The 25,056-nt window shown below is 35.6% G+C and overlaps 1 protein-coding gene across 2 annotated transcripts in view; it reads right to left on the reverse strand.

Annotated features, from left to right (window-relative positions):
- Window positions 1–4,701: 4,701 nt before the first annotated feature.
- Window positions 4,702–25,056, reverse strand: part of Ythdf (YTH domain-containing family protein) — a 30,198-nt gene continuing 9,843 nt past the window's right edge. For both annotated transcript variants that reach the window (XM_067085739.1, XM_067085740.1), the window contains exons 2-6: window positions 20,585–20,607; window positions 18,356–18,469; window positions 16,020–17,594; window positions 9,583–9,699; window positions 4,702–5,988 (exon numbers count right to left, since the gene is read on the reverse strand). In XM_067085739.1, the coding sequence (XP_066941840.1) occupies window positions 5,755–5,988; window positions 9,583–9,699; window positions 16,020–17,594; window positions 18,356–18,469; window positions 20,585–20,607 (2,063 nt within the window). In that variant the 3' untranslated portion in view covers window positions 4,702–5,754. The remainder of the gene's footprint in view (window positions 5,989–9,582; window positions 9,700–16,019; window positions 17,595–18,355; window positions 18,470–20,584; window positions 20,608–25,056) is intronic.

The raw sequence follows: 25,056 nt of genomic DNA on the forward strand, positions 1-25,056 counted from the left end.
ACAGATGTTATGTCATGTTAAAATTTGGGATGAGTGCATTTTCCTTCAAAAAAAAATAACCAAAGTAACTTTAAGAACACGGAAAAAAGGAAAAGAAAAGAAAAATTGGCCAAGCAGATTGTGCCATTATCATAAAATCATAAGCAATTCCTAAAAGTTGTTATAAATGAAAATCCTTACATCAGTTACATAAACTATAATATGAATCTATCAACTCATTATCAGACACTTTTTAAGATAAAAATATACATAGGTTACAGAATACACATTACAGAATACAGCTCATATAATAATAATAATAATGATAATTATGATAATAATAATAATAATCATAACAATATCATTAATACAGTAATAATAATAATAAAAATAATCATCATCCTCATTTTTATAATCATAAAATACCAATTCATCCCAAGCAAAAAAAGGACTCCCACAACTAAGCTACAGTTTATATGATTAAATGAGGAAGTCTTTCTCTATAGTCAGTTCAATAAATAATATACTGTACTGTACTTTCATAGCTCACCAAGACACACTCAAAAACACTCTCAGTTTTAGTAATTTCCTTAGCCTCATTAACAATACAAGGACACAATATCTCATTTCTCTTCTGCTGCAATATATCTCCATAACATAGAAAGTTTTAGAAGTCTTCTAAATAAGTTTCAACATGGCAGACAGACGGCCATGTTTGTTAGTCTTTAATTTCCCCTGCCTAAAACCTAAATACATTACAGTGGCGATTAATAGAATTTCTACATGAATTTTTACCATCTTATTATTCCTTAATTAAGGACCTCCGAAAAGTCAACATGCTTACATCCGAACGTATTACAGTTTGCAAGAAAAGATGAGCTCAAAACAGAAACAAGTTTGCATCTGCTCACACGCCCACATCAGGAACGAGCAGCAAATTCAGTGAATTTTTACAAGAGACAAAAAAAAAAAAATAAAATAAAAATTCTATTTGTTGGGAATAACAACACTTGATATTTTGATGTTGAATGTACCGCTGGTCTCAACGCCAGGGAACTGTTCGTGCCAGAGTTGTTAATTTTATCTCATAAGGGTGTTACTCTGCGAAAGATTTCATACTACAATGGGGGAAGATTTACACACACATATAAATATGTATATATATACATATATACATACACAGTATATACATTGTACATACATACATACATCCATGCATATGTATACATAAATATATACATATATAAAAAAGTAACCTTTATACTGAATATTAATTTCACTTATATTCTAAATAAAAAAAAATCTAACATTAATATGTGAAGCACTAGAGATAGTCGAAATCAACGTCTAAGGTATCGATCTATGTTAACAGAAATACACTGACAATCCCCTAAGACATAACATGCCATTCTCAAAAGAATTCATTTATTTAAAAAAAAAATCTGTCTGAAAATATCAAACTCAAAGCCAGTTAGTTTTACATAACACCCAGGAGCTGGGTCTCCAAGATGAAATAGCTCATCCCTAGCAACCATGAGAGAGAGAGAGAGAGAGAGAGAGAGAGAGAGAGAGGAGAGATAAAGCATCTTTCAACACATAAACTCTTCATACTTTGAGCAGAAGTGCTGTGATGGTCTACGTACTGCTGAGCCCTATAAAATATTCATGAGTGAATATGAAATAAATCTATGTAACTGGAAATATGAAACAAAAAGGGGAAAAAAAGGAGCGGTAAGAAAGAATTCATCTGGGAAAAAAAAAAATAACAACAGTTCCCATCCACTGTGTCTTGCCTGATAACATTATCATAGAGGAATCAATCTTTCAGAGGGATACACATAAGATTTCAAGGGGATGTTGATAGCAAGTTGGTACCAAAAGTTCTCCAGCACATTACAATGAATTTTATCCTGAATGTCCTAACTCTCCAAAACACGAATGGCACACCTGATTACTAACTACTGCAAACCCAAGGATAAACAGTTAAAGGAAGAGGAAAAAAGGGACAAGAAAAACATATACCCTGTACGATAAAAACCTAATTGCTCACTCACATTTCAATTGCACTTTTCAAATTAACAAGAAGGGGCTACAGGATGGTTTTTAACATTCAAGTGTATTTGTGTGTTGTGTAGACTACAGTACTTGGAACACAGAATTATCAATACTTGTATAACTTGAGACAAGGCTAACCTGTATTTCTGCTTGCTGCTTTTTAATGTCAAGTGTTTTTTCAACTTTTTTTATTTACACTATAACATCCAGCTATCATGTTGAATACTTGATATATAATCCCTTACAACATTTACGATAATGTAAAATTATCTGTTGAATTCACTAATATTTGTTCTTTTCTACATGACTTGTACAGATTTAGGTGTGTGAAAGCAAAAGAAAATTAAATTATATCCTATATTTCAGTTCTGTCCTCAGTGGTACTTGATCCCTTAAGTATAAGTACCTTGTACATCAGTCAACCACTTGATAGCCAAGACAAGATCAATGAGTGGGGCTTTTGTATGATATCTAAGGTATACTTCTATTCTAGATGTTGCTATAAACTGCACAGGTACTGGTTGTTGTCCAATTTCCCTTTTCACATTAAGTAAAATTACATATTGAGAAGAAAATCCAGGGAATATTTCTGCCTGTGCAAATCTACCCTTAGAATAGGCATGCCACTGACATACGGGGAAGGTCTGACTTCACGGCCATTTCAAATTTTGCTCTTTATTTTACTTTAATTTTCTTCCAGAATTTCAGTTTGCATAATCAAATAATGTTGGCAAAGGAAATGTGAAGCTGAATTTATCCAGTGAACAATATTTCATACAAACGGACCTTCACATTTCTGCCTTTACTTCTTCATGGCTTTTATTTTGAAATAGTTTTTGTAAGAAGTTTGGGGATGGCTGATCATACCTATACCAAGACCAAATCTACTTGAATTACTGTTTTCATCTTTCCTGCTCTCTTTCCTCTTAAATATTCTTTATTATTTTCATTCCTAATTCTATAAATTTGTATTTTTTTCTTGCACTGGAATTTTGATCATTCGGAATACTGGACATGTTTTTATTCACAATTTGTATCTTCTTGTCCTTCTTTACAATCTTTTGTCTTCAACACATGTACCATAAAATTCACACAATACCAATTGTCACATGTAAAGTCAATCCTTATTTACACTTTAACCAACCTACCTTTGATAGGCTTAACTACACACAGCTTCGTAAGTTATGCCCTAGCCAAAATGAACTTTTAAATCTCGAATCAAGTCACAAGTAACCCTTCGTGCTATTATTTTTCTTCCCGGTTTCTTCATTTTTTTAAAGTTTTTCTTTCAGTTCTGATTAAAATTTAGAGTATACAGTCAATTTTCAGTTTTCACCAGTACCTATTCTAATTTTGTTTGTAATACAATTTTGTCTTTTCTACTGTTTCTAATAAGTGATTGTTTTCCTTCTTTCCTGCTTTGTGTTATGTACACTACCATGTCAGTGTTTTGTTTCTTCTGTTATGTTAAACATATGCAAACACGCACACTGTCCAGATACCTCTCACACACAATTTCAAATGAGAAAATACAACTTTATAATTCATGCAACTGACTCTACAACTTATATCAACTCCACTTCCTCTTCAACACTTAATACTTTCTGAAACACAAAACCATGTCAGTGCATCTTTTAACACTAGATTACAGAAGCCCAATGTGCCACAACTAAAATGTTAATCATATCAGTAATAACCATAATAAAAATAATGCTGGCAATAATTATCAATGACATGAACTAAGCAATGACCTTATGTTCTCACCTCGAAATAGATAAGGGATTCTTGGTCTCCAGGGAGTGAGGTTGGAGGAAAGGATGGGAAAGTGCAAGAAATCAATATAGGTATGAAGTGTCTCTCTGGTGGCTGAATTCCTCTTAAAGCTAAATCCCTGACATGTCCCTGACAAACAAAGAGGCAGCCAACTAGAGTCCTTAGAGAGGTCCGAGACAAGATTCCCAAATATATTCTGTGACGAGAGACACTGCAAGGGATGAAGGGTAGTGGGACATGGGATGGAGTGGTCTTGATACAAAGCAGCTTTCTAACAAGCACAAAGTGACCTTTAACAGCACCACCAAGCAAAATACCAGCTACGACATGTACCCATGTGTAGTTTGTTTGAAAATTTGTTTCCCTTTAAGTAACATTCATCTGTCATCACTTCCTTTTTGCGTCACTTTCTCAATGCTATGGTCACTGGAGTTAGTTCTCTTTGTTGTTACTTTTGATAAGAAAAAGTTTTGGAGTGTTACAATACTTTTAATTAAACAAGATTCCAACGAACCCTCAAGTTCCCTAATATCAATGGTCTGATGGTTATAAATTGAAACACTATAACTACAGTTATGTCAGGTATTCGAGGCACTGTTGAGACAAATAATGTTTTGGTTTTCATTTTCAATGTTTTTGTTTATTTTTTGTTTTGTTTAAAATATCACTGTATGAACTACACGGTTCCTTACTCTCAGGCACTAGGAATTGAAACACCAAGGTACACAAATCTTTTCTTCTTTTCATCACCTTTTCTACTTTCCATCTTATCAATGCTTTTTCTACTTTACATCCCTAGCTGATGCTCTATTAGGTCTATACCACGTGTCTCTACCAGCATTTCTGCAGCCGATGCCTGTCCTCATGACTTAACAATATTTTTATTTATTTTAAAACGAAACATTTGCACATTATCACTGGTATTTTTCCATAGCTGTTCACTTCCCTATTCAATAACATAACAATCACAGCTCGAAAGTTGATGTTCATAAATATAACTGCTTTGGGGGTAGTTGGGTTATCCCCAAAGTCTCTTCTGCTTGGCGATTCAGGTCCCTCGTGTGGGCTCCATCCGTCATCCACGGTTGTTCCACTAGGGGAGCGTTAAATATATATTTTGCATATACATAAATATGTATAAGTATTTATATATATAGTAAATATATACACATATACAAGGGTACATAAAAATATATATATATAACTGTATACATATTTATATATATAAATGTATGTATTTATATTTATATTAATAATGTGTTCCATTCCCTAACCACAACAGTGAAAGAAACAAAAAGATAACAATGACAGTGGCATTTCCTTGCAGTTCTCGATGCCAAAATGTTCTCCTTCTAGAAAGTGATGATGATACATCTGCTGCAACACTGCACCATGTGTGGCAATGTCACTACCGCTGAACAGGGGGCCCAAGTGCTCACAGTGCTATGGGTGCCGTTCTAAACAGGAACAGTGGACGAAAACAGTGTTTCAGTGCACTGCTACACTCACTTGTACGGCGCATCAGTATATGTAGCTGGACATGTCTTATATTTCTTTGTTTTAATTGCAATATCTTTTCACCGGAGTTCTCTTGGGAGCTCACGCTCTCTTTACTCCTCAAGGTCCGGACACCACAATTCTTCAGTTTCATGATACAAATAACACTCACTGGCTTTAAAACCTCTCACTGTCATTATTCGTCGCCATGCTGCCCAGCAATGTTTATTTTCTCTACTTATTTTTGAGCCAATTAATTAGTTTCTGAAGCAAAATTATTTTGTGGAATATTCAACAAGCCAGGTCTATATCAAGTATTTGAAACTCATGGTTCTTTCAAGTTTTCAAGAAAAAAAAAAAAACAAAAAATAAAAGCCACAGTAAGATCGTGTCCCTGGTGTTTACCCTTGATAGTAAATACACAAAGTGGCTTTCAACTCTCATCCGCAATTAATTGCGTCCACCTCTATGGTGATGGTAGTGTCCACCCCGGCCCCGACCGCCACCCAATCCACCGCGGTGATGATCCCGGTGGTCGCGATGGTCGCGGTGATCGCGACTATCCCGGTGATCACGACTGTCCCGGTGATCGCGACTATCCCGGTGGTCTCTGTGGTCCCTTGGGTGGTCTCGATGTTCTCGGTGGTCCATGCGGTCGTTCCGACGATCGTCTCGATCCATTTCCTGGCAGATGGAATATGTTTACATTCATGGAAGCAAAAGAACATCTCACGGTAAAATGTTCCGTGACATTTCTGAAATTCCCTGAAGCTACTCAACTCAGCTACACTTCAAGGGGTGCGCCAACTTCCAAATTTCAAGGAATTGTCAAATTTTAGTTATTAACAGTTTTCAATTGTTTTATGTCTAAATAAATATGTCCTGAAGTGATAATGCTATTAAAAAATTTTTAGATTGGTTTATTGACAATTTTTTTAAGTACTTGTTTAACACTGAGAACCACAAATTGTAAAAAAAGACTTGTAAAAAAAATCTGTATGAATGATTCAGGATAGGATCAAGTTTAGGACCAATGTTTTGGACTGTTTTATGTGTAAATAAAAACATCTAGAAATGTTATTGTTAAAAAATGTTTAGATTGGTTCATGGACAATTTTGTTCATCTCTTTTATGGCTCTGTGAACAACAAATTGTAAAAACTTAAGAGAGTCTACAAATGAACCTGGATAGGATCAAGTCCGAGTTATTCACTGTTTTGGACTATTTTACATGCAAATAAACGTATCCTGAAAAGTTACTAATAAAAACATGTTTAGATTGGTTCATGGACAATTTTTTTCATGGCTTGTATGGCCATGTGAGCAACAAATTAAAAAAAAAACCATGTGAAACGAGTGAAAATAAATTTATTCAAAAATAATTGTCACCCACTAAAATATCCCATTCTCTCTACGGGACGTGTCAGAGAAAACGGATGATAATGATATAAGGATAACTTGCTTTAAATGTTCAGATTCTCTCATGACTTTTGAAAGTCATAAATATTTTTCTTTTGCTGTTTTCTCAAAACTTACTTTTTTCAAAACTAAATGCTTATTTCTCCACGAAGACCAAACAAAATTCAATTAAACTTTTAAAGAGTATAGTACAACTATATATCTTTATTTTGTTGCCAGGAAAATCGCTTTTCTATGCAACTTTTAATTTTACATATAAATTTTGAAAAGTGACATCATGATTTTTTCAACTGCATAACAAATGAACTTAGAGATCCAATTTTTAAACTTCCCCAAGAGAGAATTTTCATTAATAGTTGTAGAATAAGTGGTAAAAATTTGAAGCACATCCCTTCAATCATAAAGTAGAAACTGTCATTTACTTTATAATGGGGCCTTGTGGTGTTGGCGCCCCCCTTAAAAGCTATTACGCTTGTGGTAAAATGTCCCCTAATGCTACTGGACTTACCACCACTTTAAAAACTTTTTTTTGTGATAAAATGACCCCTGATCTTACTGAACTTACCACCACTTCTATTTTTCTTGCTGTAAAATGTTCCCTTTAGCTACTGAACTTATCACCACTTTAAAAGCTATTTTTGCTTCAGTAAAATGTCCCCTTATGCTACTGAACTTAAAGCTATTTTTCTTGCAGTAAAAAGTTCCCTGAAGCTCTGAACTTACCACCACTTTACCAGCTATTTTTCTTGTAATAAAACGTTCCCTGATGCTACTGAACTTACCATTAATTTAAAAGCTATTTTTCTTGCAGTAAAATGTCCCCTGTTGCTACTGAACTTATCATTAACTTAAAAGCTATTTTTCTTGCGGTAAAATGTCCCCTAAGCTACTGAACTTACCAACACTTTACCAGCTATTTTTCTTGTGGTAAAATGTCCCCTGATGCTACTGAACTTACCACCACTTTAAAATCTATTTTTCTTGAACACCAATAAAGTAATACATCCTCCAAACAATTATCCTAATTTTTATGCAACTAAAATTAAATACCTCTACATTTCTGCTCTAAGAATCTGCAACCTTTGGTAATTTGGCAGCATGACATACTCCAATGTGCAAACAATCTAGGCAAAGTATTTAGGAACTTTCACCAAACAAATTTCTAACATGCTGTAACAGTTTGACTGAAGATTACATTCGTGAATAAAATAATTCAGCTCTCAAGCAATTCTCAGTTCAACATACATGCTTAAAACATAACACAAGAGCCATTATCATAACCACCATCCCTCTCCACATAGAACTGAAGCTTCTGCTTTCTACTGCATTGCTGTACTGTAGTTTATAATACCATAGTATTATGCTGCATGAAATAATTACTAATTATCATATACTTGCAACTATGGATGAAGGAAAAAACCTAATTTTGTATCTGAGTACTGTACTGTACTATTTTGTAGCCTTACCAAAAACATGATTGTAATGCATAAAGAATATGTATAATAATCAAACTGATGCATGATTTAATGACCTGCCACATCATGTTCTTCCCGTCCTTTTATTTACTTTTACTACCTCCTGAATATAAAATGCAATGCAATGATTGCTGAAAACAAAGATTTACATGGTCTAGTTCTTGTTTTATTGATTTAAACTATTACCAAATCAACAACAACAACAAATTCTTGAGTGATGCTTCAAGTTTAGATCATCAAAATTTGAGTAACACTTATTTCTTTGAGAATTAACTACCTTACATTTATTAACTGCTGCTTATATCCCTATTACAGACAGATATGTTTAATATCTATTGAATCAAAATCTATCAATTTGAAATGAACATAAAATGAATTACTTTTAACATGAATGAAAAATACATGAAAACGTTTAGACAACAGGAAAATTAATTCCTATCACAACAAATGTATGAGCCTTTGAACTCAAAATCCAGTATTCCTATGTAATCTTTGCCAACACTGAATCAATGCTAACATAACCAATGAACAACTGAATTTAATAATACACAACAGGACCAAAAGCGACACTACAGGATAATTTTTATATGCATGAAGAAACAATTACATGTATTCAAGCTCAGACTTGCATGTTTATGCAAGATACAGGTCTAACATAAGTTGTATGTATGCTTTTGATTTTAAGCAATATTTCAAAGCCATAAATACTCACCACAGTAATATCAACAGTGCTTAACATGACAACAATACTGTTATAGAAACTAGCATGCAACTGGGTGGAATACTCGTAGTTCCTATAAAGGACCTCCCTTAATAGTATTATCCCTCAAGGTAACTAATCACATATGAGGAAAATGCAAATAAAAGTTGATTTCCTAATGAACAAGCTAACAAGCATCTTAATTCCACTGACACTTGTCATTTCTACCACAACTCTAAATCAATGTCTGATCTTAAGTACAAATTAAAATGTTGCAATATGCTTACTTCTGTAAATGTTCATTGAATGAAAGATGATATGACAACTTGAGAATTACCTATATTGGATTGTTATTTCTGACAATTTACATATGTCTACAGTTTTCTAAAATAAATTCAGTTTCAAAACTACAATAACCTAAAATCAGCCTTGTCATAAATTATTAAAATGTAGGCTAATTACAAAAAAGTAGTTTGCTAAACATTATTCCCCAACCTGAAATATTCAACTGCTATTATTTTATCTATACATGAATAGACTGATACAGGAATTCAACAACTCTATCAGCTGTGACTGTGCATATGACGGGAAGTCAACATCAGTAAATAAATCCACCTGTTCCTATCTTTTCTAACACCACTGGAATTACAAGAAATTTCAAGAAAATTAGGCCACACACACTTACTTTGTAAGGGGGGCCTGGATTCCTGCGGGTCTCAGTTTCTTCTTGTCGTTTCTCATAATGAGAGAAATCATCAAAAATAGAGGTTGAGTGCTGAAACTGGTTTATTATTTTTAGCACCTGCAAAAATGAGAATATTTTAATATTCATTCCCCAAATGTGCTGGGCTCTTGCACCAGTCTCTTCTATTCTACCCATCATTGCAACAGAGAAACGTAGTTTACAGTATGGCAAATTTTGGAAGCAATTTGTATTTTTTCTCATACAAACCTTCGGTCTTTCCATAGGAATTACCCTCAGCGCGGACTAGAGCAGGCTATTCTACACAACAAGGTTGTTCAGTAGTTGAACTACCGGTGGGATGAGCGAGGGGCACCCTCACCACCTCCCTTTGCTGAGTTGCACAACCATTTGCCTTACAGCCCAAAACAAAATGAGGGGTGGCTCGAGGTGGGCAGTGTATGTAAAGACCTCAGGTTTTGTATGTTAGGAAAAATACATATTACAAATTACTTCCAAAATTTGTCATTTAAACTGGTTCCAAGGCCAAGAATATTTGCGTGAAAAGGAAGAGAATAACAAACCCCATGCAAGAATACACGTATAAGTACATACCATTTTCTTTTTTATCACTCTTTGAAAAAGTAACAAAATAATTAACAAACCAGAATGGATTGCATGTATACATACAATATACAAAAATTCCTGATGGCCAACTTTACATGTCTTATACATTATCAATACATGTGCAATTACAATAACAATAACAATAATGATGATGGTCATCATCATCTATGCAACATACCTATAAAAAAAATAAAACCAATATTAAAAAAAAGCTCTCGCCCCCTTAACGAACCATTTAAAAATTTTTCTTTAACAATATATCTTTATGCTACATGTACAGTACTTGCATAAATGTGTACCTCTTTTTCTTTTTCTTGAAAAAAAAAAAAAAATGCACTGGGTACTCACAACTCTTCTTCTATGTTGACAAAATTTTATGAGACTAACATTACGTACAATAACTATGCAAAGTGACACTGCACTGTGTTAGGCTATGACGCTCCAGATGATACAACATCCAAAGGTTCATCTACTTCTAATGAGCTTGAAACATCAAAGAATAAAGGACTTCTCGCCTGAGATTCTGAGATGTTAGGAGGAACAGATGAAGTAGATAAATTCCGTTTGTTGAAACAAGACTGCTTTTTAAGAATAAAATTGAAAAAAGGCATATTCTTTTTCTTTTAAATTTATCAAGTAATCTGTGCTTTGGCTGTAATTCTTTAGTGTTCTTACAGGCATTTTATATGTCAAGATATTCTATACTTCTGTCTTATAAAGGTTGTGCACAAATCAAAACATCTCTCTCTTTAGTCTGTGAATTAAATTCTCTTTTCCCATTTTTAAAACTTTATAGCCTTAAACATGTTCTTATTCTTATCTATCATATCCACAACCACTTCTTAATTGACTTTTCCTGCTATACACAGAATCTTCTGGACTTCTCCATCAATTCAAGGGAAGCCTCTTATATCAGACAACTTCACTCCACAAAGGATCCCATCAGCACTGACCATTCCTAGTTTTTATCCATCCATTCCAGCTTTAAGGAAGTTATGGCATCAGCCCTGGTGGATGATTTCCAGCATTCCATTACCTTGAGGTCAAGAACTGTATCTATGGCTCTTCAGATGAGACAAAAATCTGAATCCAGCAATGACATCATGCTGAGGGGTAAAAACAGACTCAAAATCTTCTTCTTATCTATACACTCAGGATGGCCAGGTGCATTGCCTTTTACTACGAGAACTTTGAATTCCAGCCCTTTCTACCAAACAATTTCTTGAAACAAAATGGCAGTGATCCTCACAATCTTCTTTCAAATGACTGTTTGCCCAGTAAATCATGCCTAGCTTGACCCTATGACCTGCAATGCTATCATACCAACATGTTATTTCCATACCTAGAACCTTTAGCCAGTTTTATGGATGCATGTTCAAAACAGCACCTTCACGAAGAACCAGGAGTATTTGTCCTTAATAAATATCTGAAATTCCAAAAATCTGGTAGCTGTATATTCATCAGCAGACACAATTCTCCCATCAACTTTTTGAGATCTCATCTGTTGCAGAACTGCACGAACCATTCTCACTCAACATAAAAGATTTTACATTATTCAGTCTCACAGACAACTGCACAGTCCTATTGTACACTGGATGATTTTTAACAAAACACACAGCTGTCCACCAGAGTATGTTTTGTGCTTATGTCTTCTACACGCATTAACCCCACTCCCCCACAGACATTCCTTTGACTTCTCAGAGGATAGAAGCATAAGCAGCAAAATTCTTTCTCCGTTTCACAATACCCCAAGCGACTGACTGGTTTTCCTCGAACATTCTGTCCAATACTGATACAGGTTTTCCTCTTCATGCACTACATAAGAACTTCAGTTTTCTGACTTGAAAAACAGCACCGCTTGGGCTCCCTTGAGCTTGGCAGAGTTTGCCTTTACCGCTACTCTTGCAATTTGGGGCCATATTCACCATAAATTTTACAATACAGACTAGACAAAGGAAATAACATGGGCATATTAGCAAAACAAAGTTAAAGCTGAACAAAAGAGTAGTGGTGCAGAGATGAGTCACATAGGTTGCTGGTCAAATTGAGGGCCACCTAAGCTAAATCTTAAATCAAACAATGCAATTTTGAGGATTTTTCTAATTCTAATTTTTTAAATTCTCCAACTGTTGGTAATTTAAACCTCGCATGCTGAATCTGCAGATAATGCAGGACAACTGTAATGAGGTTCCAGTTTGAATGAATGACAAAATGAATGGGAAAGCCAGCGTGAGAATGACCAACAAAAAAAGCAAATACAATTCATGCTGGCTACAGATGTAACAGAATAAAACTGAACATTTTTAAACTCTAACAAAAAAAAAAAAACCAGAGAGAGGATAAGAGTAAAATAAACCCTAACCTAATGGAAAGATTCATGAAAAAGACTTCGCCTCTAAAATAAAACCTGATTACCAGCTCTATGAGACCTAAGATCTTTAAATCACTGGTCTGAATTAACTATTTTTTCATCTAATCAACTTGATAAAATTTCCTTCATGGTGACTTGCACATGACACCATTTCCCAATAAGTGATATAGTATATATTACTTTCCATTAATAGCTGGACATAAAATTGTTTTAACCTGTCACTGAAGTTGGCCACATAACTTCATTTCTGGATAAATACATTCAAAATTCTGTTAAAAAATAACTAACACAAATTTTAAACCTAAATCCAACAGATAGCAAATTCCCTCCCACTTTGCATGACTTCAATCTTGCTACTGTGTAGGTACTGCACTGTATATTTGAGGGCACAATTCAAGTTGCAACAAGTCTTAGAGTGATGCTAGTGTTATGACTGCTTGGGGACTGTAAAATGTAATCTTTGCCAATGAAAACTGACCAATTTGAGAGACTGTACTGTATACCAAAAAGAAAACATTATTAATGATAGTTACAAAATAAAGCTCATAAAAATCACAAGTATCACTCTAACAAATGTTGGCAAATTATTGACATATGCAAAGAATAATCCACTCTCTAAAATGAGTGTGAAAACTTGCATGGTACTATGGAAACTGCAACTCAATTAGTGATTATGGCTTATAATATGAAACAAGGGGTAGGTTTAATATCTGACCTAATTTCAATGTTAGCACCAAAAAACTGTTCGGCTTACTGTCACACAACCAAAAGCTTGCACACCTAAGTGCATATGTACCTTATGCCTACCAAATCCTACTTGACAGTTCTGTGGAACAAATCTATTATTCGTGAGAATTTAGCTTACGTTATAAAGCATTAATTTACTTCTGTTTCTCGATTTGAATAGTAATACTATCATGACTACTTTACTGCTGTGCCTTGGTCTAAATAGTAACACTATCATAATTCGTTTAATTCAGCCCAGCTTCTTAGCTGTGTCACAAGAGCTAGGTGTTGCATTAACTATTAATTACTTCAAGATTTAAATATCATGAATCTGTCCAATGAACTGCTTCAATGTATTGGTTCTTACTGTAATTTAAAGTTCATTTCAAAGGCAACAGAGGCAATTAAAAATAAATGTACATCCATAAGCTAACACCTTACTTCACCAGACATTCAAGATACCCAAGGAATGGAATGGAATGGAATATATAATTTAGGCCAAGGGCCAAGTGCTGGGACCTAAGGAATCCCTTCATTGAAGCAATGCTTGTACACTTTTTGTGAAAAATTAACTTTTTAACTATCTATGCCTACTTTACTTGCTTCCTATAAAGACGTTCCAAGTTCCTAAATACATAGTTTACCACAACCCCATCTGTGCCCACTCAATGTAATTCCAATGTACTGCTCATAATCATGAAAAAGTCGAGTCCTTCTGACCTTTTACACTATTCCTAAAAATCACTACAGTACACGAGTTCTTTCAGTACTTCAGAGGTCCCTAATAAAGACTGCTCACTTGACAACACAGCCACCTTTTAGACCAGATTAATACACGGTGTTAGAAACTATTTATAACACTCAGCTTCATTCTGTATGTACATTCCACAGTATTAGTAATTCTTTTTCAAAGCTTCACCTTAATTCTAAATCTTCTTGAAGAAAATATAAAATTTTTCAACCACAAAAATTAACCTTTTGTCTAGGAGCCTACTAATTAAAAGGATATCAACAGAATAGTAACTTACACTGTTACCTGCATGATAATATTCTAAATCAATATTGTTCATCAAAATTTAATGCATAATGGTATATTTAAAAGGAGTTAAAAGACTTTTTAAGTTTTTGTCTTTAAATTTCTAACTTCTCAGTATCTTATGTACCTGAATTATGCATGGTTTATTTCCTATTCGAAATTAATTGGTAATTTTTAATATTACCAACAATAAAATCTTGTTTGGACATAACTGAACTTTTATTTGCTTCTCATACAGGTAAATTAAGACTTCCATACATACAAATACATATCTACACTTAATCTTGTTTCAGTTGTGCAGGAAAATACCCTGATTACTCAACTCCAGTGACTAACAACTCAACATCTTGCTTGCAGCAGAGCAGTCATTTGGCAATAAGCTGAAATAAATAAGCTGAAATAAATTTTGGTGGTGCAGTGGTATGATTCTCGGCTACCAGTCGAGAGGGCCGGGGTTCAAAGCCTCAGATTGCGCCACTATAAAATCAAGCAGCCCATCAACCTAAAGGTCCAAAAAAACCCAAGAGGTTCAGTAGGAGACTAGGTACCAGCCCTCGGGCTGGGGAGTCAAACAGTGGGCCTAGCAACACACTGGCCACATGTCATAGGCATTGGGACCTGTCCCCCACAACTGGCTGTCAGCCCAAGAAACAGATCAGTGCCTGCCCTATGAGCCTACACAGGCCCAGGAGGACTTTAACTTTTAACTTTAATAAAATAAAAATCAATTGTCCCACAGACTATACAACATAATAATCAGCTGCATCTCTTCTGCAATAAACTTAAATTCTTATGCCTTCTTTGACAAAACTTTTAGATAAAAACTGATGGATAAACACGCTGACAAAATTTTCTCACAATACTGTACTTACCCGTAGTTCCAAACCTCTTTTTGCCATGACCGGCCTCACTCTTTACAATGGAAAAATTGCAATAAACTAAAAAAAAATCTTTAAAAGCCAAAAAACCTCATATTGCAGAAAATAACTTTCCAAAAATATCAACTCTCTCACACAAAAAAACTGAAAATATATCAAACCTATAAAAAGGTTTGGACCTCAGAACATTCTTTCAGATGCAATTCTCTGTCCTTGAAGGAATATGAGAGCCTATACAATTTCTTTAGAACACATACTGAAAGCTCAAGAGAAAATAAAAACAAAAAAAAGAAAGCATTAACACAACAGGATGAGAACAAAAAAACATTAAAGGGACCAAGTACCCAGAGTTGCCTAAGAAGCTTTCAAGTTCATATGAAATACACATTCTGACCATAAATATGGTCTCCTCCACCAAAGCTATGCATTCTTTGTCTATTTAATTTAAATATGCCAACAAATTCTGAAGTATGAGCATCCACCAGTATGAAACAATGGGGACCTCACTACCTACCAACTAAATTCCAAAACTAAATCAATTCCTTGGAACTATGAAACCTACTTGGAAAACATGGCATCTAAAAAACAATTATTTAAAACCAATATCAAAAATAAACAAACATTTGTAATCAGAACATTCTTAACAGCATTTCTCGTTCCCAATGGATTTGAAGATACTGTAATGCCCAAAAAGAGACTTTTACACCAGACAGGGTGAGGGATTTACAACAGCACTCCAGCCACCTGAAACCAAATTAAACTAAAAATTAATTTCTGAAAGAAAAAAATCTAGAGTACCTACCATTTTACCCTTTTCATATGGGACTTCCTGAGTGTCACGCGAGTTTGTGACTGGTTTGTTCTCGTTGTTTTCCAACCTAATGTGCCGAAGCTGATTGTTAGGCACATCTTTCACATAAATCCACCTTACATGAAACTGTCCCTTCCACTTATCTTGAGCCCACACAGATGATGAGCTGTTGTAGTCCACTGGTGATATCATCTGTGCTAATCCACAAAAATGTCCAGATCCATTAACAGAGAAAAAGAGATACACTGGACCTTTACCCTCCCTTTCACGATAAGCAGCATCCAACCGCTTGTTTCCATGCTCCGTGGAACACCAAATCTCATACTTTATGGATCGATGAATATCATCCTCTGAGTACGATTTAATAACAAAGAATCTAGCATTCTTTGGATTAAGATCAAAGTCACTAGGGTTATAGTCATTGCGCATTCGAAGTCCTTCCAGGATTGGATCATCCGGCTGCAGCTCAGCTGGGATCTGTCCTGGAACATGTGGCAAGGGTGCGCGCTGGGCCACAGACATTTGGGGACCCCCCTGGGGAGATGGTGGCAAATCCATCTGACCGTGGTGCATCCCACCAGTCTGCAGCAAGGGAGGTGGAGGTTGCTGCTGCTGCTGCTGGGGTGATGATGGCATTTGTTGCTGATGTTGATGCTGCTGGTGAGGATGCTGTTGGTGCAAGTGCTGCTGATGATGCTGAGGTGCCTGCTGGGGATGCTGCTGGTGTTGGTGCTGTTGAGGTGATGCCTGCATCTGCTGTGGGGAGGACTGCTGCTGTTGTGGTCCAGACTGTTGTTGCTGCTGTCCTGGTTGTTGCACTTGGTGAGTGGGGGGTCCCTGTGGTGGTGTGCGGGGTGGTGGGGGCGTGGAGTAAGAAGTGGAGGTGGTGGAACGTGAGCCACCTCTCGGAGCCTCCCAAGCAGGTCTAGGAACTGGAGGAGGAGCCACAGGCTTTGGTCCACTGCCATTTTTTCCTTCCCAAGTGCCAATGTCCATGTGACGCCCTGGGACAATAGAGGACATTGTGGTTTTGTCTCTACGTCGGTTAGGTTGAGGTTTGGCTGGCTGTGAAGCAATACTAGCCCATGATATGCCTTTCTTTGGTTGCCCAAGTCCAACTGATGTTTCACCTCCAGGGCTGCTCCCACCACTGGGCTTAACCTCGACTCCACCTCCATTTCCATTTGTTGTTGTGCCTTTGGCACCACTAGCTCCCCCATCCCTTGGTAAATCTTGAGCACTTTTTGGATCTGCTAAGGTAAGGCCTTGCACACCTTGGTCTAACACCTTGACACGATCATCGGTGTAAACATTGTCCCGCTGATAGTAATCATCATACTGTTTGCTGCCCCCGCGTACATCAGAACCACCCCAAGCGTTGTAATCACCATTTCCATGAAAACTGTAGTTAAATCCTGGAGGGTTGAAGCCACCAAAACTGCCACTGCTGAACATACCATCAATGGCGCTGTGAGAGTCATAGCCCATTTGGCCGCCATATCCACCAAGGAAAGTCTGCATGTGATCGCCCCCATTACTCCAAGTTCCGTCACCAACACCGAATGCCTGAAAGAACAGAAGATATGAAAAACTAGTTCTACACATTTAAGGGTAGAAATAAAACTAACAATTCTGGTTATATATCAAAATGAATAAACAATACCAAAGGGGGAAAATATGAATCCGAATTCTCATTTTCAAGATTTTATATCAAATTATGTTTTAAAGTACTTCCAGAGAAATGCAAATTTTACCATCATATTGGCTATGAATTATAAAAATCAAAAAGGTAATATTTCAATACTAAAGAGAGAGTGCTATCAAAACAGCCTCAAAACCTTGACAATTTATCTATACTTACTCAAAAAGATAAAACTTATGATTAACAAAAAGCTGAAAAAGATTTTGCACATTCCACATAAAAATCCACACTATCCCTTAATACTATTGCTAATGAATGTACAGCATAAACTTATCTTTTTGAACATTAAGCCATTTCCCTAAACAAGGTGGGGCCAAAGTTAAAATTTATAATACAATGGGACCTTTTACCTATGGCGTGCCTCTTAATACTTACCCCTTACATAAGAACTGTGGAACATAAACTTTTGTACAGAAATATTTGGGGCTCTGAAGCTTACTGTTCTAGTGAGAATAATTAGACAATTGAAAGAAAATGCTATAAGAACCTTTTCAATGACTATGGTGGCTTCCATGGCTTCTGCCACTCAGTAAATTACATTTTCCTACATTACATCACTTGTAGTTCTCCCCAAATTAGTTATTATCCAATCAAAATAATGCATTTGATAAACATCAAACTTTACCTGGTATGGGGTGGAGGTCATATAGTAAGAGGACATATATGGGTCAGAAGCAGCAGCAGCCGCAGCCATCGAAGATGTCATGGGACTTGTGTAACTCTGGAATGAGGAGTAATTCTGCGCCAAAGTTAAACTGAATCTCAAGCAATGAATACAAAAGTAATTGTCAGGATGGTCATCTTTGACATCTTAAAGATGGTCAAAGAATATGCTATATGGCATTCAAGTCTAATTACTTTACAGAAGGTACAAAGCATCAAAACACTTTAAGAACTACAAACACCACCCTACTTACAAAAGAGTTACATTCCGGATGGCCGTTTGAATGTGGAACTGTTTTTAAGTTGGTTACTGTCCTCTTCATGCCTATTTCAGTACAGTATGATATAAAATAAATTCAGTACTACACACTTTTTCATCCTAAAATGCAATACACTGTACATATGTACAGATTAGGTGCGCAAAACAGTATTTGAACTTATGGGTGGCAAAAGGAGAGCGCTCTGAACACAATTTTAACTTGTGATCCTGTTTGTACCTCAGAATGTTTTTAAGTTAAATCTTTGTAAGTGGGATGGTGTCTGCTTATAGTTATTTGTCTGGTCACTGTTATGAAACAGAGTGAAATGTTGGGCTTGTACTATCTACTACTTTTTACTGTGCAGCGTATTGCAAATGATTTAAGTGATGATATAAACAGTCAATGGGACCATCCTGTATTTAGGAAAATGGGCCACTTCAGTATATACAGGGTCTTTTGATTAGTGTTCAATGGGAATGATGACCCAAACTTTATTGGTGGTATTTGACTGCAAATTTTCTTGCGAGTTTGTAACTGAATTATATATATTAACTATACTATTCAAGAGTCTAACAGATTTCTTTGGCCTGTCCTGAACATGCTTCCTCAAGGGTATATTATAAATTAAAAAAATGTTAATAAACCAAACAGTACATATACACTTTCAACAATCACTTAGTTATAAACGTCCGGGATTAAACTAAAGTATAGTATTACTTTAAGAACAATGCAAATCCTCTACAATTCTGAGCAGAATAAAACATTCTAGAGCAGAATAAAACATTCTAGTAACGATAAAAAGGAAGCAAAAGTATGCTACCCCTTTCCATTATGGAAGACAATAAGGGAATTCAACAATTATTTTAAATACCCATCCTTTTGACTTTTCCCATCACTCACAGTCAACTTCTTTCACTCACTGTATGTACAGAAAAAACTTCAAATACTCCATATACACCTTAAAGCATATTTCCTATTCAGAAGGTTCTACTCATGACAGTTCACAAGTCAGATTTCTTTCACTTCATCAAACTACATTAACACTCAAGGAAGACGCTCAGTAAAGAGCTCAACTGACAAATAACCTTTCTAAATCTAAATTTAGTTTCATTACATAGCTGCCTATGGGAACAACGCATGGAGGTGTTTGGTTTTCACAGGATTCCGGCCTATTATAATTTGCAGTGATTAATCTCCTGTAAATCTTACACCCAACACAGTAGTAAGTTTACCTTAGTTTAACCAGACCACTGAGCTAATTAACAGCTCTCTAGGGCTGGCTTTCGAAGAGTTAGATTCATTTCATGGTTAGAAAACGCTGGTTACCTAGCAACAGAACCTACAGTTTGTTGTGGAATCAGACACATTATAATGAAATGAATTTCTATCACCAGAAATAAATTCCTCTAATTCTTCGTGGCGGTTGGAGAATTGAACACGGACCAGGCGGAGTGCTAGCCAAGAACGATACCGACCCGTCCAATGAGGAACCTACAACACACGAAGCTTTTCTAAGCTTTACTTTAGAGAAAAAACAAAGCATCTGTCACACTCAGACTTCACCAGCATCTCACATGCACTTCTAACCAATACTGTCTCTAAACTTTGATCTTCAACATTTGTATTATAACAACAACTACACAACAATTCCCTCCTCAAGGATACAACTTCTAATAAAATGTATCTATTTTTGTTTTGTCCAATGTATATATTTTTGTTTTGTTAGGACTGAAACTGACGCACCAGACATTTGCAACTACTGCTTCACAACTGCATTATGAAAGGATATCAAAAATAAGTACTATTCATTTGAATGAAAAAAAAATTGTAGAAATCTGGCTTAATTTGGTAAAACTTCATGATACCACCATGCTATACGTTACCCAAGAACAAGAACGCATGCTGGAATCCCATCTTCTGGTTATATTTACCTGGTCTTTGGGCCCATTTGGCACTGAAAATAAGAAAGATCACAATGAAACATACTTTAAGATAGTTAAAAAAAATCTAAACTTGGTGTAAACAAAAATATCAAAAACGAACATACAGTATAACTTAATTTTTCCTGCAACATCTCTAGTAAAAACCAAAAGTGAATATAAGTAAATAATCTAAAAAAAAAAAATCCTGCATACCCAAAGACTAGAACTACCTGGCAAAAACCAACCATCGCCAGACAAGTGTCATACGGAAAACAAACGGCCCCTTTTAAATCCTTAGCACCAAACTCTGACACATTTTTCTTGTCATTTCCTTTTCTTGTACAGTTTTCTTACCATGAACCTTACAGTCCTCAACAAGGAAAACAACCACAACTACAATTCAGTTGTGCATTTTAAAAACCATGCGATGCGGTAGAAAGCTCCATATTCGTTCTCCGGATTAGGACTCACGATTCGTGGGTTTCTCTGTGGAACATATCTAGCCATTATTAGTGGAAAATTCGCCCGTGCGGTATTTTTTCACTGAGAAATATTCACTAATTACTGTATTTTCATATAATTTTCATGAAGCGCACTTTTTGTGATAAAACTAACAAAATACTCAGGTATATGCACATTTTACAGGGTTTTTCTTGTGTTTAAACTATCAAAATGGGCAGTTCTAAGTGTTTTTAGAGGGTTTTAAGCATTCATGGAATTACAGCTATTTCGAAGTGCATCCCGTTCACGGGGTTCACTGTATTCTATTACAACAAAAAATCTAAATTGTAGTTTCAATTGAACACTAACTTTTTGAATTTAAGTGACAACTTTCAAACGTACCCACCACAGACAAAAAACACACACAACTACAGACTGCACAGTGATTGCAATGTATGTTTTATCATTGTAAAATTGCACCGAAATACTTTGCACCAACATCTGCAAGGGTACCTTCTGAAAATATTCCATCACCCTAAACATAATGTATTTGGTTCCGTTCATCTGCACACACACAACCGCTTCCAGTTACATTATGAATCAATTGTTATGAGAGGGTGGAAAATAAGATGGAAGAAAGAGAATATGAACAGAGGTACAGTAAATGGAACGAAAGGGGTTGCAGCTAGGGGCCGAAGGGACACTGCAAAGAACCTTAAGTAATGCCTACAGTGCAATGCATGAGGTGCACTGATGGCACTACCCACACATGGGGGAGACTTAGAATAAAAGGAGAATCGGGGGGAAAATACATTATGTGAGGAGAGACAGAAGATAATGCATGACGTACCACCTGATAAGGAAGAAGACACTATCCAAATGACTAGCCAAAGGTATCCTCAACACTGACAGAGAAGCTCTTCCTGAAAGTTATTCTACATATTGTCTGAAGTTACTTTAGAATTTTTCTTGACCATTCAACATGTTTGTTAATTTATACCATTGCATTTGGATTTTATCATGTAGTTCATACTTGAGTTAACTCTTAAAACTGGGTCACTAATGATTCACCCCACTTCTGTACCATGCTACAGAGGTCTTTCTATGTGAGGCTTCCAAAAACAACACTAAGCACTTCAAATTATAATGAATGGTCTGTACTGTAAAAAAAAATAAAAAAGCTCCCATTCAAAACAGAGTGAATCTCCAATTCAGTTTCTTCTGAAACAAAGAAAGCATGGTTTTTCTGCCATATATTCACTCTCATTTAATATACAGTACAATGTGTCTCACTGACCAACTCCTCAATACTTTTGACTTGACTTAGTATAAATAACAAATTTCATACTGGTTTTCTGAAGGAGACAATTTTCAACTAAACAAATCATGTTGTTTTATATGACCTTAAAATGAAGATGGGGTATGAAACTATGGAAGAGAAAGTTGGTTTACAGAGAGAGAGAGAGAGAGAGAGAGAGAGAGAGAGAGAGAGAGAGAGAGAGAGAGGAGAGTGTGTGTGAAGTCATCAGCAACCAAATGTAGCAAGGCAATCCAGATTCTCATGAACACCCAACTGTCTACTGACCACTCCCACTCTGAATCTGCCTAGATGGTCAGGCACACACATACTCTTAAATTTCCTGCAAGTAGTTGCAGGGTTCATTATGCCTTACTTTCAGTTACAGTATATAGTATTCTGATTGGAATCTCTTGCCATGTATACTGCATTAACTCACTTCCCTAATTAAAAACCAGTACCTGTACAGTATATAACAAGCTGATGCTACTAGCAGAAAGATAACCACCCATTCAGCTAAGTCATCTACACATCAACTATTGATATGATCCAGTAGAATTTCAGTAAAAATCAGAATGATTTGCAATGGAAAACTAAACCATGTCTTTTGAGACCACAACAGTAAGCCATGAAGAAGTTTTAAAAGGTTTGGTTATCTACGCTAATGCAATCACCTCCATAGCATCCTTATCTGAATAAACATGTTATGCAATATCTGTACTTGACTTCTTAAAATTAAACTGATACACAGCAGAGTATTACCTACTTCAACTAAAAAACTTCAATCAAAACCCCCATTCAAAGATACAACTATAACATGTTTGCAGTTCAACCTTTTTAATGTAAGACTGTACACCAGGTTACAAATGGGTCACTAATAATGTATAGTTGCTGTATACTAATCAACACAGTACATATGTATTTGTATAACCTAGATGTGTTTCAGATTTGAAAAAACCAAACAAAATCATCACAGAACCTCAGAAACATCCAAATTCTAACGGTCAGAACGTTAGCAATAGCTATCTCAGTTGCCCTATATCAACTATGAAGGACAATTTTTATCTATATGAAAACTTTTAAGGAACGCTGCTGAATTCGTACAAATTGTTATGCCATACTTATTACTTATGTAATTAAAATAGTGAGGCTTTTACTGTAAATGGTTGTTTTGATCTACATTTTTTACAAACTGAAAAACATTAACTTTATCATCATTGGTAGAAAGAAAGGCCTTACCATTAACTAGTTTAACCTGCTGGACTCTGAGACAATTATGATAAGAACATACTAAGATAATATTTCTCCAAATTTATCTTGACAATCAAGTTTAACCTCTTAAACCTGTATTATCAGAAGCAGAGGGGTGAAGTAATTTTAAAGAAAGTAGAGAGAGAGAGAGAGAGAGAGAGAGAGAGAGAGAGAGAGAGAGAGAGAGAGAGAGAGAGAGAGAGAGATAAAAGGGTTTGACACACCAAAGCTAAACCCCTAGACTGCTGCTCACCTGCACAGCACAACACAAATGGCCAAACCTAAAATACTCGAGCATTTACAAAGAACAAAAAACTGTAATGTGCAGAAAACTAATTCAACACCAAATGAAAAAGTACACAAGCTAATTCATCATCAATTAAAAACAATAGTAGAAAAAAGCAGACTCTCCATTAAGTTGAAAGTAACAAAAATCCACAAAAGGCACTGGAGATTCAAGCAGATTATACAGTAACTTATAGCCTTTTACCATTCAATTTTTGAGTGGATTATAAATTTACTTATAGCCTTTCCCTATTCAATTTTTGAACAGCCTCCCAACTGAAATGCATCAGAATTAAATCCTATGCAAAACATCTGATCTGTATAGTTTAAGAATAAGATGTTAAACATGAAAATGTCTCCCTGGAAGTGTACTGCCTCTGTATATAACCTTTGAATATCACAGGGCATGCTGTAATGATGTAACCAAACAAAAAAGCAAAAAATATTTCACTTCTCTAAGCAACTCACTTTGATGTACCTAGTTCTAACAAATAATACTTCAAAGTCTGACTGAGTCACTCAAAATCAAGGACATGTGGGTTAATAACCTTGCATTTTATTCAACAAGATTTTCCCTCCCCCTCCCCCAACCTTCCTCAAAAGTAGAGAAAACAAGAAACATTGGCCAACACATACCATAATGTTTAACAGTGTTCAATTTTGAGACCAAATAAAGATTAGCGCAACTCCTTACCATCAAAATCAAAATGGCTATATTAACTTTACATGATAAATATATCCTCTCCATTAGAGAAATATTGAGAAAATAAACCATTACCAAAAGGCTTGCTTTAGAAGAGAGTGAGCAACAACAAAAGGGTATATATATATAAAACCCTATACTAAGAGTTTCAGCTAAGTCCCTTCCACAGTAGAGGCAGAATTACAAAAGCTTTCTAAAAATAAAACTTTTCATAAATGGTTTTACATCTGCTTTTCCTTTTAAGGAGTTGGATGTGAAATATGCTCTCTCCTTTCTTCTCTGTCCTATACTCTGTTTACTGGAACTGCCATCAGGCATAGATTTTCATCTATTCCCTTTCTCCATGATTTCCTGACCCTTCCATCAAGTCTTCGACCTACTTCTGTATTTACTGACCTTCCGTCCAAACTGTTCCTCATCCCTTTTCAACTCATTTCAATCCTTGAGAAATCAAGTCTTTTTGCCATTCTCCTGACACCAAACCTCTCCACCATTTCTCAATCT

This window comes from Macrobrachium rosenbergii, chromosome 42 (genome assembly GCF_040412425.1).
Source record: "Macrobrachium rosenbergii isolate ZJJX-2024 chromosome 42, ASM4041242v1, whole genome shotgun sequence".
Lineage (NCBI taxonomy): Eukaryota > Metazoa > Arthropoda > Malacostraca > Decapoda > Palaemonidae > Macrobrachium > Macrobrachium rosenbergii.